The sequence below is a fragment of the Sinocyclocheilus anshuiensis genome, unplaced genomic scaffold (assembly GCF_001515605.1).
Source record: "Sinocyclocheilus anshuiensis isolate Anshui unplaced genomic scaffold, SAMN03320099.WGS_v1.1 scaffold58, whole genome shotgun sequence".
In the NCBI taxonomy this organism is placed as follows: Eukaryota; Metazoa; Chordata; class Actinopteri; order Cypriniformes; family Cyprinidae; genus Sinocyclocheilus; species Sinocyclocheilus anshuiensis.
Window position 1 is genome coordinate 2,372,145 of NW_015547688.1, and position 18,074 is coordinate 2,390,218.

The following is an 18,074-nucleotide window of genomic DNA, read 5'->3' on the forward strand; positions in this document are numbered from 1 at the left end:
CTTCACAAGTTTGAACTTAAATGCTTCTCACTCAGACTCTACCTACACAGTAAGTCTGTGAGTGTCATAGCTACTAGTGATGTTCGGTTCTTGAACGAATCGTCCTTTTGAGCCGGTTCTCAGGAAGTAACCGGTTGAACCAGTTCACAAATCGAACTGAATTGAACTTTAGCTCCGGGTTGATGACGCAGGACGCACAGCTGAAGTAGCACGTCCAACTCAAAAAGAACCGATTGAGCCGGTTCAACCAACTGTCGAAGTTTGCAGAGGATTACAGAAGATTCTGATGAATGAGTTGACGATACTGTATATTTAAAGTTGCTTAAGCTAAATCAAGGAGTTTATAAGACTGGTTTATTCATTCTTTATACTATAGACATGTAGAACATATCCACGTTTGTGCATCAATGTCTGTAATGTGTGCTGTAGATGTGAAACTTTTCGGAATCTTATCCAGGTTGTAGGCTAGTCAATATTGGTCAGTCAGTCGTATCTGACATAAGGATCCGCGAATGAAACTGTGACCACAAACACGTACCATTAACTAAGTTAATTATATGGCAATAATCAGCAATATGCATTCACACAAATAACATCACTAATAGCTACACTGTGTTAAAGAGCACACGACAAAGATGAAAGGTTATATAGCATAAGTCTTTAATCCAACAAGGGCAAATCCAAACACAATGTAGCACAGCAACATTTAAGACATGTAGACGTAAAACCAGATAAACTCAAAGTGAACATACAGGAACTTAAGTACTCAGACCAAACAAGGATCATTAACTAGGCACACCTGAACAGAATAAAACAATCAACACAACAAGGGAAATGGTGCAAAAGGAAAACAAAGTCCAAATTAACAGAAACCGTGACAGTAATGCCTTGTCCAAATACCCACACTTGCAGTCTTTGCACTTGACCACTTGACAACTTATATGACGTATTTCCTGTATTTAGCCCAAGTGTTCTCATTATAATGCACTTCTGTTTTTATGCTGCACAGTACACATATATAAAAAAGCCTGCCATTAAAAGCATATTTCAAAAAATAAATTGCTGCGTATTTAGCCTTAAGAATCACATCCAGATCAACCTGCATCAGTTAACTGTGTTGCATCCTACTAAAAGTAGCCAAATTCTATTAGGCCATATTTACAATTTTCAAGCTTCCATTTCAATTAGCCAGTGTCAAATGTTACATCCAAGAAGTGGCCTCACTTGTCAAGTGTTACAACCAGAAGTATTCCTCATCTGTTTTATAATATATGGGGCACATTTGCCATATCAAATGTGGGACAAGTTGGCTTACACACTAATTAGTGAATGTTGACTGTGCCGTATATTTGCCAAAAGTGGCCCAAATTGTTATTAATTATTTGGGCAATATTTGTCATTTTATATGCGGGCCACATTTGCGGCATCATATAAGGGCCACTTTAGGCTCACAGCCACATTAGCCAGTGCTTACCGTGCCATATCTTTGCCAACACTGGCCCAGATACGTTTGAGGATAACTGGGACACATTTGTGACTTCATATGCGGGCCACTTTAGGCTCACAGCCACATTAGCCAGTGCTTACTGTGCCATATCTTTGCCAAAACTGGCCCAGATACGTTTGAGGATAACTGGGCCACATTTGTGACTTCATATGCGGGCCACTTTAGGCTCACAGCCACATTAGCCAGTGCTTACCATGCCGTACCTTTTCCAAAACTGGCCCAGATATGTTTTAGGATAACTGGGCCATATTTGTGGCATCATATGTGGGCCACTTTTGGCTCACAGCTACATTAGTCAATGCTCACTGTGACATGTCTTTGCCAAAACTGGCCCAGATACGTTTGAGGATAACTGGGCCACATTGGGGGCATCATATAAGGGCCACTTTAGGCTCACAGCCACATTAGCCAGTGCTTACTGTGCCATATCTTTGCCAAAACTAGCTCAGATACGATTTAGGATGACTGGGCCACATTTGTGTCATCATATGTGGGCCACTTTAGACTCACAGCAACATTAGCCAGTGCTTACTGTGCCATATCTTTGCCAAAACTGGCCCAGATACGGTTTATGATAACTGGGCCACATTTGTGGCATCATATAAGGGCCACTTTAGGCTCACAGCCACATTAGCCAGTGCTTACCGTGCCATATCTTTGCCAAAACTGGCCCAGATACGGTTTATGATAACTGGGCCACATTTGTGGCATCATATAAGGGCCACTTTAGGCTCACAGCCACATTAGCCAGTGCTTACTGTTCCATATCTTGGCCAAAACTGGCCCAGATACATTTGAGGATAACTGGGCCAATTTTGTGGCATCATATGTGGGCCACTTTAGGCTCAGAGCTACATTAGCCAATGCTCACTGTGCCATATCTTTGCCAAAATTGGTCCAGATACGTTTTAATGTACTTGGGCCACATTTGCTGAAACATATGTGTACCACATTTGGTTTACACCCTGATTAGCCTTTGTCGATAATGCCACATTTGGTTGGCACTATTTGGGCCATAATCACTGTTTACCACATGGGCCACTTTAGGGTCATATTCAGATTACACATTGCCGTCAACACCGCATCTTTACCTACAGAGGCCCACATGTGATTTGATACATTTGGGCCATTTTTGCTGTTTTACATATGGGCCACTTCAGGCTTACATCCATTTGGTCCGGGCCATAAGAAGTCCAGCAGTGCCATATCATTGCCTTAAGTGGCCCACATCCACATGCTATCTGGGTACATACTGTAGCCTAATTGCTCCTTGTTATGCTACTTGTACTCATTAGTTTGGGATCGGGTTTTAGGATCCAACAGATTTTTTTAATGGTTTTGAAAGAAGTCTCTAATGCTTACTAAGACTGCATTTATTTAATAAAAAATACAGTAAAAAGGGTAATTATTGTACAATATTATTAGAATTAAACTATTGTCTATCTGTGTATTTTAAAAAAAATGCAATTTATTCCTGTGAAGGTAAAGCTGGATTTTCAGCAGTCATTGCTGCAGTCTTCAGTGTCACATGATCCTCCTTAAATCATTCTAATATGCTGATTTGCTGCTCAAGAAATATTTGTGCTGCTTAATATTTTTGTGGAAACCATCATAAGAAATGTTCAAAAGAACAGCATTTATTTGTAATTTAAATGTTTTGTCTTTACTGTCACTTTTGATTAATTTAATGCAGTATTGTTGAATAAAAGTACTTCAAACAATCATACTGACCCCAAACTCTAGTGTATGCACTGTTGTATAAAAGCAATATCATGCTGTTGTACTTAATATCAACACATCTGTAACTACCTGCAGTTAACCCATGCCAATATTCAGTATAACGGTGCTCTTGCCCATGAGATACTGCTTAAATGTGTCCCGAAAGCTCCCTCAGCCATTTGAAACGTGTCATTCAATCTTTCCAAATCCTGTCAAAATAATCTCTGTTTGATTCATTTTCTCATTCAATAGGCCTTCATGGCAGACCTGTGAGAAGAAAACGCTCTGAGAAAACATTCTAATCTCTTTCCTCCAGACCCACAGAAAACAGATTTGTGTTCATTCAGCACTGGAAGGTGCAAGTATCTGTTCATATCGGAGGGGTTCGTTGTCAACCTCTGCAGCTTTAAACTCCATACAGAGCATTGCACAGCTGCTGAAAATATCGAAGCCGGCACTCCATCAAATGTTTTTAAGCATATCTTTATTTGTATATCACCGAACAAATCAAGTTTTCAGCAAGTAACTTTATTTCCTCTGGGTTTCTTTGCGTTCTTTGCCAGAAGCCATAAGATTAAAAAGCTGATCTCGTATTCTCATAATTCAATTTTAGGAAGTATACAGTCTCTGCATATAATTTATCTTCCTTAATTGACTGATATTTACATACAAGCCACCAGCTGTCCTAACAAAAGTAAATTAACCTGACAGTGCACCATCCCCCTGGAACGCTCTTGGAACAGATTCATTTAATATCGAAGTGTGCAAATTCTCACCTGTGTGAAACAGCACAGCAACTGCCAGGGAATTGCTTGATTAAATACAAATATATTTTAGCTTCTATACGGGAGTACACAGGAGTAGTATCAAATGTGATCAAAACACTAAAGAAGGGAATTAGTGGAGGGAAAACAGCCTTTAACTCTGCTTACGGTTATTACAATCATCCCAACATGAGAGACAAGCTGTGTTTTATTGGGTCACTCTTAAATTTGCTGGAACAACAATAGCCTGTTTCTCTAAGTTCATAAATGCATGCAAATAGTGCTATAAGGTTTACAAATTACATTGCATAGCTTAATCAGACTTAATTCAGGACTTTTTTGTCCTACAGCACCACCAAAATGTTCGCCACATTATTTTTTAAACCATTTTACCAAAATAAACATTTATATCCAAATTTTAATTTGTTGACTATATGATATATTGAGCTAGAGACACACAAATTTAATAGTTTTCCTCAATCAGTTTTATTTCTTCAACCTAAGGTCATTGTTCTTAAAACAATTGACATACTCTTAACTTTGTCGCACTAATTAAGCACTGAATTCTTTTTAGGTAAAACATTTATTTAAAGGAAATACTGACATCAGTAATATTGAATTGTTATCTGTTGGTTACATCCACAACACTCTTAAAATAAAAAGTTCGAAAAAGGGTTTTGGCGTGATGGCATAGAGTTCCATAAAGAACATTACATTGAACAGTTCTTAAAAAGGACCATTTCTTTTTTAGTGTGAAGAACATGCTAAAAAAAAAAAAACTATATAGAACATTTTGTCCAATGAAAAGTTTCCATGGATGGTAAAGGTTCTTCATGGAACCATAGATGCCAATAAAGAGCCTTTATTTTTAAGTGTAAAGGCCTCTTCACACCGTATAACTATAAAGATAATGATAAAGATATATAGTTCTAAAAATCGTTCTCAATATTAAAGAATAGCAGAGTCCACACCACAGCTAACGATAAAGGCACAGAGAAACGATATCGCTGGAATACATTTTTTTTTTTTAAGTCACAGTATCTGTTGACATTGAGCTGAACCCTGTGTCCAACCATGATTCATAAAATGGTCACTTAAAGTGACTCTCTTCTCATTTGAGACTCTTCTCTGCTCTTTCCTCCATCTATTCTCAGTGTTACACAACCACCTTCTTGTTTCTCCAGTGTACTCCCTTGTTTTTTGCTCTGGGTTTTCACTTTTATGGACAGAAAAGGTATGATTGAACAATTTAGTAAATTGCATTTCCTGTGCTGTGTGTATTACAGCAGAAATCAATACAACGACATTTGACAACATGATGTGCACTTGAGAATACGGCTTTGCTTTAGTTTTCTGTTACCTTTTGGCCAGCATGGGCCTTGAGTTGGAAACTGATGTGTAGTGTGCCAAGAAAAGTAATTTGTATAAAATGAATAATAATTTACTGCATGTTTAAGATAATTGCGAACAGGTTAGACGACTGTTTTGAGAATATTGGAAATTCATCTTATTTTGGAGAAGTATGTAAAATCGGTTGCGAAAAACCTTCCCTAATAAGCATTCTATCAAAAGTCCATTAATTTTTTTAATTAATGTTTTACGGTTTTTTTTTTTTGTACCGGTAAGCAATCCTAAATATCAGCTCTGGAATGTAAATTAGCAAAAATTAGTAAACTAAATTATGGAAAACCTTATTTTGTATTGTAAGAAATGAATACTTTTCATTGAGAAAGGATGCATTAAATGGATCATAAGTTCAATTTACAATGTTACAAAAAATAAATAAATGCTGTTCTTTTGAACTTTAAATTAATCTAAGGATCCTTAAAAGAAATGTGGTTTCCACAAAAGTATTAAGCAGAGCAACTGGTTTCAACATTAATAATAATAAGAAATGATCCTTAACCATGCACAAAATCAGCATACTTAGAATAATTTCTGAAGGATCAAGTTTATTGTAAACTGTAATCATATTGCAACCAATATTACAGTTGATTAGCCTTGGTGAGCATTAGAGACTTCTTACAAAAACACTGACAAATTTGATAAACCCCAAACTTTTAAACAGTTGTGTATATTAATATTTTAACCTACTTTCCTACAGAGAGTAACATCACTGGGAACAGTTAAGCATTTGTTCAGGCAAAACATTTCAGGTTCCTTTATGTTCTTCTGTGCATTATGTGTAGTAGCCTATACTCTTCAATTCATACCTCAGGTTTTCAATTTTAGTGATTAATTCCTGGGGCTTAAATGGGCATTGCTGAGATGATTTATTCTGGGAAATGAAGTGTTCTTCTACCATACTCCATAAAATGAAAATCATTGATTAAATATAATGAAATATAAATGGAAATTTCTGTTCCTGGAAATACCACTTATGCAGTGCATTTAATAACGTGTTTACGGGCAATTCATTTTCAACAAAAGTTACATGAATTAATTTGAATTTTATTTATTTAGAACTTTAATTCTACTTCTTTAAATTCAAATTTGAATAACAAATGCTGCCTAAATACACATTAAATTCAAAATGGACAAGAAGGCATGAATCCTTAATGGTGCGCACAACCTCAGAAACGCAAGTAAAAAGTTTTGCCAAAAGTTTTTGCTATCCAACTCTAAATTCAAGTCTGTCAAAATGTTAGACAGCACATTATTACAGTGCACTGGAGTGCCTGAACTCTGACCTTTAAGAGAATTTGAGACGTTCCAGGAAACCATGAAGGACGCGAGTTAACAGCAATGAACCTTATAGAAAGAATAAGAGAAAAAAAAACTTGTAAAATCAAGACGTTAACTTCAGGGGACAAAAAAGCTATTATAAATTTAACACGACCACTTGTATTTCCATATCACTCAGTGTGGCTGAACCTCTGCAGACACTAGTCTCCACTTTTACAACCGTTAACAGGCGTATAAAACTAAGCTCTCAAATAAATTCCTTCATCTTCCATAATGAATTCTCCAGGCTCTTTTGACATGTCACTGACGCAGGAGTGGATACGCGTTTGATACGTCAGAGCGATGATCAAAAACCACAGCATTCAAATTGACCGAAGCGGCACGCACATTAAACATGCTGCTGACACAGGCGCTCAGATTAGAGAGTGAGGTTGCAAGAATTTCCATACTGTATGGAACACACTGCAGCGCAGTCGAATATAAATGCACCAGAGCTGCCGGCAGAATTCATTTAGGTATCTTTGAGTCTCTCAGCTGAAGATTCCCTGAGCTTGAGATTAGAGCAATCCAGAGTCGAACCTGACATTCTTTTTCTAATGCTTTCAAATCAAACCTACAGCATACCGTTTGAGCTATTAAAGTTTGAGGAGTTCTCCTTGTAACTAGAACCATAAAACTCCATGAGGCTTTAGTGATGAATATACTCCGATCTAACCTCTATGAATCATTAAACCCTATTTTATTATCTCTAATGTTTCTGTTCTGCATACTACCAAAGGTTAGGTCTAAACTCTCTGTGCAGCACAAGCTGGATGTCATTCACAGCTGGACTGCAGAGTGTCTTTCTGAGATGATAATGTGTCAGGCTAATATCTGCGAGACTGCATTGCTAAAGGGACAAAGGATTCTCATTAGTCATACTGTCTATAAGACACTTATCCATCCTCTCTGCAGCTCCTCGGCTTATAATGAGAGAATTATTGCATCTTTCTACACGGCTGGAAAAACTGATTTTCGGTATTGCGCAAACAATTTAGCTTTCCGGTTAGGGAAACACAAAATTAAAGTGTTGTCAAATAAGCCACACTTCAAGAGTTTGCTAAAATGCAAATGACAATGCTGGATTTTTAACTCTTGAGCACTCGACTCTCAAACGGTCGGGAAAAATAGTGTTCCCAGTAACAACCGGTCCACGCCGGGGTGTTAGAGTCTGCGTACAAACATTAGTCTGCTGCTTTCACGCTGGCAACTCAAGAGCACCATCTTCTGGCAAGCTGAATGTCTTCCGGTCCAGTGTTTCTTGCACTTTTTTAGGCAGTGGAACAAAGAGTAAAAGCAAAATTGCAGGCTACCTAACATCCTAATCTCATTAGGATAGTGAAACAGAGGGCAGAGGCCCATTAGGCAGCCTTAATGACTACAAATAATTTAAATTAAGACAAATCAAGCTTTAAAGTAAATGAGCGTATTTCTTAAAGGGATAGTACACTCAAAAATGAAAAACATTTATCCTCATGTCGTTCCAAACCTGTATGCAGTTCTATTTTCGCTGAACACAAGAGAAGATATTTTGAAGAATGTTGATAACCAAACAGTTTCGGTTCCCACTGACTTCCATTGTATTTTTTTTTTTTCAGTCAATAGAAACCAAAAACTAACATTCTTCTAAATATCTTCTTTTGTGTTCCACAGAAGAAAAAAAAAGTCATACAAGTTTGGATGGAACGATATGAGGATGAGTAAATTATGGCAGAACTTTCCCTTTAATTTAATTCACCCCCAAACAGTATAATTATTTTAATTTTAATCTACTGAATGGACACTTTCTTTAAGTTAACTCCATAATTTTGGCAGACTGCCATTTTGTTCTTATTATCAACTATAACTAGACAGTTACTAATGAACCTAAATAATTAGATTTTTTCTTCATAGGAAGTCAGACCGAACACTTACATACATTATAAATGTACATACATTATTCACATAAATGTGACTATTTATAATAACAGAAACACTTTGCAGTCTTTAAGAAAACCGGCTTCCTCAAAACAATTGCTTTTATGTTGTGTTGTGTACAATATTCATAGCCTAAAGATGAATCATGAAATAACTTTTGCTGATCCATAATTTTGCCAGTCTGCTGTTTTGTTCTTTCATGTTCATTTCATTGGAATTAAATACATTGCTACTTTTAGCTAATGAGCATTAACTAGTAAAGCCTAAATGAGCCTCCTGTTTGTTAGGTAAGAAGTTGGATTGTACACAGTGCATGACTGTCATAATTTTCCAGGATTTAACTTATTGATATCCAAGTTGTCACTTAATACAACTTTACATTTCAGGTTGACTAAACTTAAAATTTTAAGGTATAATGAACCATTTTTTAAGCTGAAACAACAATTTGTCTATTGAAAGTGTTTTTTTTTTTTCTTAGACATTTTATCAACAGAACAATCAGTACGGTTAAAACAACAGTAAGGTCTGTTGAAGTGAGAGGACACAAACTTAAATTATTAATGTTACAATCTGTTAATTCATTGTCATGAGTTGGTTGTTTTTTGTCAATTATAATTATTTTATTTAATTATCTATTTAGCTTATTATTTTTAATTAGTCAAAAAAAACTCAACTGGAATCCTTCAAACCACTGTTTGAGAACCACTGATTTAATCCATCAAATAAAATATGAGTAAATATTTCTCCTTTTTTAATATTCTCTCTGTGCTTTTGTTTTATTACTAACAGAAGGGAACAAACAAAAAAAAACACTATAAATATGGAATCACTCACTAAAAAGCTATTTAGATGCATGCCAATCATTGCTTTATTTGAAACTTTAACACTGCTAGGCCTCCCTGATAAACTGAAAATGCAAATCTGACTTAACATAATGTTATATTCAAGACCTAAATCTAATTATTCTGCTATAGCATTTATATCCAGGATCTGTATTGAGTTTCTGGTTTCTAATGCGCAGAATCTGGTAGCAGGCAAGTGTTTTATATACAAGTAATAGGGAACAAAACTATTTTTTTTACATTTACAATACATTTATTAAATTTGTATTTATTAAAAATGCATTTGCATGAAAAAGACTTCATACTATCTTATTCTGAACATCCTCGCCAGAAAGAAAAGCTCTGCGGACTCCTTCCTGCTTGCTCTCGGTTTTACTGTTTTTACATCTTGAAACATAGAGGAAAGCCTCTGCTGGAGCTTATGGGCCAAAGCTCCATCCCAGTATTTACAAATCAAAGAGCCTCCGGGGCGCAAAACCTTGTCAGCCAAGTCCAGCACTGATAGACACATGGTGACCAGTCTTTCATGATCCAGTTCCCTGAGCCCACTGGCATTGGGGGCCATGTCACTGAGGATGACATCTGCTCGAGCTTCAGGGAGGAGCCTCTCCAGCGCCATGTGAGTCGAGGGCTCAGTGATGTCATGATTGGACAGCAGCTGAGCTCCATCCAAGGCGGAAATGCGTAATATATCTATTCCTATTACGCTTCCTTTAGGAAGATCCACACCTGGAATGAACAAAGGTATAGTGTTTATATCCTCGTCAGCTAAAATAAATGGCACCTAAACCAAAATGTAATAGTCTAATAGATTATAAATATAAGTATTTCTATCTATCTATAAATCTATCTATCTATCCAAGAACTCACCACCAAACACCACTGACTTGTACATATGGGTAAGGTCATTTTAGACACTTCCAAAACTGTTGCAACAGAGATGGAAATACAATTTTTAAATACATGAATTATGTTTCCATCTTTTTTGACAGTTTTAGAAGTGCCTTCTGTTCTAAAGAAGGGGGTGTCCCAATACTTTTGTCAACATAGTGTATGTACAAGTCATTGGTGTTTGGTGATGAGTTTTTGGCTCAGGGTCTGCATGTAATGTCCCACCAGAGGTGTTCAGCTGGGATTAAGACTTGGCTTTCTGCAGACCAGTCAAGTTCTTCCACACTGACTGAATCAATCTTTTTTTTTTGAACCTTGCCTTTTACACAGAGGCATTGTTGTGTTCATTATATGCTTAAACATTAAGATTTGTGCTCATGGAAATTACTGAAGTAGTCAAACTTATTCATCGGAAGGGGGTGTCCCAATACTTTTGGCAATATAGTGTATGTTTAAAATTTGTTCTATAGACATATATAAATTGTACTTATATATGAATTACTTTTTTTTTTTTTTCAAATAATGATGATGGATGGGTTGAACAGTTGAGTACAAACAACGAAGTGCTCAGAATGCATATATATATATTATTCATTCATTTATTTATTTCATAATGGAATTCATAATGGAATGAATTTACTATTATTCTAATGTAACGATTCACTCAACTCACGATTCGATTTGATTCACAATTTTGATTTCACGATTCGATGCACGATTTTATTTTAACAAAATGAGATTTAAGACAAATTATAAATTAAATGTGTCCTTTTATTATTGCTTGGACATTGGACAGCATGTTTCTTTGTGAAATTGAAATATAACACTATAATAATATACTAATACAGCACTTGTTGGTTTTGATTGCTTCTATTGTCCTCATTTGTAAGTCGCTTTGGAGAAAAGCGTCTGCTAAATAACAAATTTTTATATGATGTAAATGTAAATAACAAAACTAAATTGAAACTTTAAAACAAGCATAAAAAATAAATAAGTAACACAAATAACAGAAATCTCTTCATATAAACAAACCAAAAACTCTCCTTACTCATAACCCCAGGCTTCAGTGCCACATGACTCTTCAGAATTCATTCTTATATGATTATTTGCTGCTCAAGAAACATTTCTTCTTATTATTAATGTTGAAAACAAACTAAGGCTTTGTCTGTGCTCTTTCCATTTAAAATTAGAGGCAACCACTGCATTTTAATCATGATCCAAACAAAGATGCTGCATACATTCAACATGAGCAGTTTTTAACCTAAATTAGATTGTATAATTTCGAAATTTCCTAAATTAGATTGTATAATTTCGAAATTTCAAAAACTCTCCTTACTCATAACCCCAGGCTTCAGTGCCACATGATTCTTCAGAATTCATTCTTATATGATTATTTGCTGCTCACGAAACATTTCTTCTTATTATTAATGTTGAAAACAATTGTGCTGCTTCACATTTTTGTGGAAACAGTGAAACGTGATTTTCAGGATTCTTTGTTTATTTGCATTTATTTGTACAAACATAAGTGATTTTACTCTCAGTTGATCAATTGAATATATCGCTGCTAAATAAAATCTATTATTTTCTTTCAAAACAAACAAACAAACCGTTTTAGCTGTAGTGTATGTATACTAAGATGACATGCATGGATATTATATGATGTTACATTTGGTGATCCATAATTCAGCAGCTCACTAACTTTCTCCTGTTGAGTTGACTCTCTGGACTGCAACTTGACTCCATGCACCAGGCGCAGCACCGCAATCTACGACACTCGAGCCAGGTTTGAGAAGTCTGTATTTGTCATCTATCTCGATCAGTTTAAAGGCACTTCTACAGCGGTAATTCTGCGCGTGAGCAGCTTTAACGAAAGGGTCACTGAGCTGCCGCACCAGCCATCTCTGATCGGCAGCACTCTTCCCCTTCATATGCAGAGGCGTCTTCTTTAGAGAGACCGCTGACACGTGAATGAACGACCTTTGGATCCGTTTCCACATCGTTTACAAACAATAGATGTGGAGAGATACTTTTAGAGCTTAAGTGCAAGAAAACAAGACACATGTGCGTCTATGGTGTCCTCGTGCTGTCAAAGATGCGCGCATTGTGCGCAGACTCTTAGATCACTGAGTTATGCATTATCGTGCTTTATATGTCTGTAGGATATTATTAATTATTTAGATGAAATGCATTCATCAGTTAGTGATCATTTCACTGTTATACACGGTCATCTTTGAGTTTTTGTGTCTAATGATTGCTTTCAGTATCAATCGAGAATATTTGACTGTTGCACACTCATTTTTAGAGCTTACGTGCAAGAAAACAAGACACGTGCGTCTATGGTGTCCTCGTGCTGTCAAAGATGCGCGCATTGTGCGCAGACTCTTAGATCACTGAGCTATGCATTATCGTGCTTTATATGTCTGTAGGATATTATTAATTATTTAGATGAAATGCATTCATCAGTTAGTGATCATTTCACTGTTATACACGGTCATCTTTGAGTTTTTGTGTCTAATGATTGCTTTCAGTATCAATCGAGAATATTTGACTGTTGCACACTCCGAATTACGATTCGATGACTCGTTCTTTTGAGTCGGATCTTTTCAATGATTTACATGTGGCGAAATGAGGAATACTAGCCTTTAGTGGTCGTATATAGCAGAAATGTTACAATGTACTTGAAATATATTTACGGTTTGGCTAAAACGTAAAATTTTTTTGTCAATTTCTGTAACTGAAATGTAGGTTTAGTTCGTATGGTTCTGTTCAAAAGAACCGATTCACATAAATGAGTCACTTTTCCTATCGAGAACATTTCACTGTTGCACACAGTGTAGGTAGGTGGAGTCAACTATCGCTGGTGGACTAATATGTTTTCGCAGATCTGTAAATCATATGTTGCATTTGGATAAATACCAATCTGAATAAGATGTCAATCACTATTATGACTAAATTCACTGTTGTCAATCTGAAGCCTCCATGTGATAATCTGACCGCGAGCAACACGCGGGAACAAGACCGATTCATTAAACTGAGACGCAAATATCTGCATATTGACGTATCTGATTTTTATACCGTATATGTGATTACATTTTTTGTCTACTTATTATTTTGGACAAAGTAAGCCAATTATTTGGACAGAAGTATATGTGAAGTGAATAGTTTAATCATTGATTGTCCGATCTATTAATAGTTGTTGCTTGATGTGCATAGCTGTAAAAAAAAAAAAAAAAAAAAGTTAATCATGTTTTGAATGCTGAAAGTGTAAATAAAAGTCAAAATATTATACTGTCTGTATAATGGAGATTAGCATAATTTTAAAGGAAGTCTAACAAATAGTCTACTATCCATTAAAGACACTATTGTATGTATAGGGTGATGTTGACTAATAAACTGCTGACCCTGGTGCTGGTGGTGCAGCCCGGCCGGGTGTTGTTGGGCATGAAGAAAAGAGGCTTTGGAGCTGGCAAATGGAATGGGTTTGGAGGGAAAGTTCAGCCAGGAGAGACTATAGAGCAGGCGGCCAGACGGTGAGCCTAACAGCCATTCACACATATTATTGTAACAATACCACACAAGGGTTACTGTTGCCCCAAAAAAGTGTTATAGTTTTGGTTAATATTTTGAATTAGATTTTAATTTCATTTTAGTTAAAGTTTAGTTCAGGGCTGACCAAACTCGGTCCTGGAGGGCCGGTGTCCTGCAGAGTTTAGCTCCAACTTGCCTCAACACACCTGCTGGTAAGTTTCTAGTATGCCTATAAGAGCTTGATTAGCTGGTTCAGGTGTGTTTAATTGGGGTTGGAGCTAAACTCTGCAGGACACCGGCCCTCCAGGACCGAGTTTGGGCACCCCTGGTTTAGTTAGTCTTTTTGTTGAGTGTTTTGTCACTTTGCTAGTTTATTAAAGTATGACTATAAGTTTTAATTTATTTAGTTTTAGTCATTTTAGTATTTCAGTTTAAACTAAACAAAAATGAGACCTGTTGAACTAGCTTTCATTTTGTAATATTTTATTTTAATGATTTTTTTATTGTTTTTATTTTAGTTAACAATAATAACTCTGGTTAATATATGGAGGCCATTTCTGAAATGGGAAAGGGGAAATTTCTAATTTAGTGGTCAAAACAATTTAAATCTCACTTTTTTTGTTCTTTTTTTTTTCGTGAGCATATAATGTTATTATAATTAATAATTATGATGAAGTTTGCAGGTCAAACTGACCGTAACTGGTTTTACTACAAGGTTACAACAGTAAAAACATGATAAATAAAACTGTATTTAACACATATTTAGTTATTTTATGTTTGTGCTCTTGGAGGCTATGTTTTTTGCAATGTTTTTACAGGGTGTTTTGAACGTACTGTAAAACATTTCCAGGGACAAGAAAATTGGACGTTTGGTTACCTTTTAGTTAATATAATTGTCTTGCAGTTCAAACGCTGAATCATAGCAGTTGTTTTCAGGTATAAAAGCATTAAGAATGGTCTTCTCTCTGGTGCCAAGAGCCGATAGATAGATATAGATAGACAGACAGACAGACAGACATTTTATTTTTTAGAATATTTCTTTCACAAATGTACAGTGCTATGTTTCCCTTTAAAAAAGCTATTATATTCTTCCAGTGTCTTTTTTCACTTCCTTGAAGCTCCAGATCAAAGTTAAACAGCTTGAACCTTGTAATGCTGAGAATGTTTTATATTATTTACTTGTCTGTAAAACTTAACAATGGTGTCAGCGTTTGGCCATGTTCAATCTTCCCTGCTTTTATTGGTTTTCTAGCTAAAACAAAATGACATTTTATTTGACAGGGAGCTGCTAGAGGAAAGTGGCCTCACCGTTGACACCCTCCACAAGATTGGAAATATCAAATTTGAGTTTATTGGGGAAACGGAACTGCTGGATGTCCACATTTTTAGAGCTGACACCTATAAAGGAGTGCCAACCGAATCAGACGGTAATAAAGCGCCACATCACTTAATGATCCAGTTTGTGAGACACATACTGAGACAGAAGGTCTAATAACGTTTGTTTTCTCTTTCAGAGATGAGGCCACAGTGGTTTGACACCGATAAAATACCTTTCATCCAGATGTGGGCAGATGATGTCCTGTGGTTCCCACTGATGCTTCAGAAAAAGAAGTTCTTGGGATATTTTAAATTCCACGGTCATGATGTGATAGTGGAGCATAAACTGGAGGAAGTGGAGGATGTGTGATTGGGGTTTGAACACCACTGATGAACATTGCCACTGTATCAGTGGAAATTATCCAACTACATGGTTTCTTGGATACGATGTGAAATCATGAGATATGAAATGCTGTAGTTTAATGTAATAAATGTACAGCATTTTGTATAAGCACACTTTTTTTGCATGGCTAAATAGCATTATCTGTTAGTTTGGTGTTCCATTTATATTTAGGTTAAATTCACACATCTTCTGTATTCTGATGTTTTGTTTTTACCACCTTCTTTGTTCATCATTCCTACAACGGTTGTTCAATAGAGTACACCAAAAATCATACCTTTCTTACCAAGATCTTTACTATTCATCTACCTGTCATCTACTAAATAAAGTACTTGAAAGTGCAGAATAAAACGAAGTATCTATCATCATTCTATCTGTCTATCTATCTTGTCTGTCTATCTATCTATCTGTCGTCTATCTATAACTATCTGTCTGTCTCTATCTGTCTATCGTCTATCTATCTGTCTATCTATCTCTGTCGTCTATCTATCTATGACTATCTGTCTCTACCTATCTTGTCTATCTGTCGTCTATCTATCTATCTGTCTATCATCTATCTGTCTGTCTATATATCTGTCTATCGTCTATCTGTCTATCTAGCTGTCTATGACTATCTGTCTATCTAGCTGTCTATCTGTCGTCTATCTATGACTATCTGTCTATCTATCTGTCGTCTATCCATCTGACTATCTGTCTCTATCTTGTCTATCTATCTGTCTGTCTATCTATCTATGACTATCTATCTTGTCTGTTTGTCTGTCTATATCTATCTGTCTGTCGTCTATCTATGACTGTCTATCTGTTTGTCTATCATCTATCTGTCTATCGTCTATCTGTTTGTCTATCATCTATCTATCTGTTTGTGTCTGTCTATCGTCTATCTATCTATCTGTCTGTCTGTCTGTCTGTTATAGTGGAAATAAACAACTGCAAGTACACAGACTGAATGTAATACAGGTGAAACCTAATTCTCAAACTATTTGCCCTCTGTGCCAGCAGGTGGCAGGATTGAATACATATTGGAGTACAACAACTGTTTCCATTTCTTTAATGATTTACCTTGTTCAAACATAAATCAAACATGTACAATTGATAATAATAAGCTCTGCTAAATTCAATTCAAGTTTATTTGTATAGTGATTTTTCCTAAAGGGTTTTATAGAATGTTAAACAATTAAGACAATAATATGCATGATGCATGCATTATCAACCAACAGCATCTATACAACTTTATGGTAAATTTAATGTAAAACGTTTTTGTTTTTCCAGACACATATTTTGAAGTATAGTTTACATGATAGCTTACTAGCAGTGTGAGAATTGTAGACCTTCAAGATTTATTGAATGAAAACAGGTCTTTAGCGTATAGAGCAGCTAATAATAACTATTTCATGCTCATTGTAGTTACTACTTAAGACTCTCTGAATCCAGGCTTAGGCTTAACAACAAAAAAAACTTTCACATTTTACAGAACTGTCATACAACTAGTAGTCAACATTTGAAGTGGATCAAAAAAGTTCATCAAAGTTGTCCTAAGAAAAGAACGCATTTTGGCTTTAGGCTTTAGAACAACTTTGATCTGCTTCAAAACCGGACAAGGTTTTGATCCGCTTCAAATGGTGAGTGACTAGAGTAGTTTGAAAGTGTTCGCTTGTATACACTACTGTTCAAAAGTTTGAATACCTCACGGTAATGCTCAGCAAGAATGCAAGTATATGCTGTTTTCCTGCTCAAGAAACATTTCTTGTCATTGTTGGACACAATTGTGCTGATTCATATTTTTGTGAAAACCGTGATACATTTTTCAGGATACTTTGATGAACAGGAAGTGCAAAAGAACAGCGTTTATTTGAAATATTATTCTTTTGTAACACTATAAATGTCTTCACTGTTACTTCTACTAAATGCATTGTGCTCAGGCTGAATAAAAGTATTAATTGTTTCAAAAATAAAACCTTACTAACTCCAGACTTTTGAATGGTAGTGTAAATATTACTTACAAATTAAGATGAAATGTGAAAAACCTGCAAGCACAAGAAGTACAAGTCTTAAGAATCAAAAATAGTCAATCAGACAGAAAAATCTGTCCGTTGAAACCACGAACAAGGAAGAATATGATGCCTTTGCAACTAATAACATCATTTCTGCATATTTCCTGTGTTTGCTAAGTATATTCAACTGACCACTGCTCTGGCTTGCTGGCTATTAGCTTCTCAGTTCAGTTCTCTATATTGCACTAAAATAGTAGATATAGGTCATCTTTCATGAGTTACATGGTTTTGTACAATGTAAAATTTCTCTTTCAGCTTAGCTTACATTTTAAAACAACAACATCAGCTTTGCATACATGTAGATTAAACATTACCCTGTTGAAAAAAAACAGCATATGCTGGTTAGGTATGTTTTGATGCTGGGATGCTGGTTTAAGCTGGTCCTTTGCTGGTTTATGCTGGTCCTTTGCTGGT

The 18,074-nt window shown here is 35.8% G+C and overlaps 2 protein-coding genes across 4 annotated transcripts; one reads left to right on the top strand and one right to left on the bottom strand.

Annotated features, from left to right (window-relative positions):
* Positions 1-9,484: 9,484 nt before the first annotated feature.
* On the bottom strand, positions 9,485-12,640 carry mrm2 (mitochondrial rRNA methyltransferase 2). The gene is made up of 2 exons (XM_016506008.1): positions 12,064-12,640; positions 9,485-10,202 (listed from the first exon to the last, which is right to left on the bottom strand). The coding sequence occupies exons 1-2, from the start codon at positions 12,359-12,361 to the stop codon at positions 9,778-9,780; spliced, it is 723 nt and encodes a 240-aa protein (XP_016361494.1). The 5' UTR covers positions 12,362-12,640; the 3' UTR covers positions 9,485-9,777.
* On the top strand, positions 12,078-15,945 carry LOC107703398 (7,8-dihydro-8-oxoguanine triphosphatase-like). 3 transcript variants are annotated; one of them, XM_016506011.1, is made up of 4 exons: positions 12,078-12,147; positions 13,739-13,894; positions 15,174-15,319; positions 15,407-15,945. In XM_016506011.1, the coding sequence occupies exons 2-4, from the start codon at positions 13,743-13,745 to the stop codon at positions 15,577-15,579; spliced, it is 471 nt and encodes a 156-aa protein (XP_016361497.1). In that variant the 5' UTR covers positions 12,078-12,147; positions 13,739-13,742; the 3' UTR covers positions 15,580-15,945. The 3 variants fall into 3 exon arrangements, with proteins under 3 accessions (XP_016361497.1, XP_016361495.1, XP_016361498.1); XM_016506009.1 differs by lacking the exon at positions 12,078-12,147 and adding an exon at positions 13,192-13,484; XM_016506012.1 differs by lacking the exon at positions 12,078-12,147 and adding an exon at positions 13,192-13,422.
* The last annotated feature ends 2,129 nt before the right edge of the window (positions 15,946-18,074 follow it).

What these genes read in the sequence shown, in the direction of transcription:
- mrm2 (XM_016506008.1), bottom strand. Translation starts at nt 12,361, where the DNA reads ATGTGGAAACGGATCCAAAGGTCGTTCATTCACGTGTCAGCGGTCTCT. An exon ending in AGTCAACTCAACAGGAGAAA is followed by an intron (nt 10,203 to 12,063) that starts GTTAGTGAGCTG and finishes TGTTCATTCCAG; the next exon opens with GTGTGGATCTTCCTAAAGGA.
- LOC107703398 (XM_016506009.1), top strand. Translation starts at nt 13,294, where the DNA reads ATGTCAATCACTATTATGACTAAATTCACTGTTGTCAATCTGAAGCCT. An exon ending in ATAGAGCAGGCGGCCAGACG is followed by an intron (nt 13,895 to 15,173) that starts GTGAGCCTAACA and finishes TTTATTTGACAG; the next exon opens with GGAGCTGCTAGAGGAAAGTG. An exon ending in AGTGCCAACCGAATCAGACG is followed by an intron (nt 15,320 to 15,406) that starts GTAATAAAGCGC and finishes TTTCTCTTTCAG; the next exon opens with AGATGAGGCCACAGTGGTTT.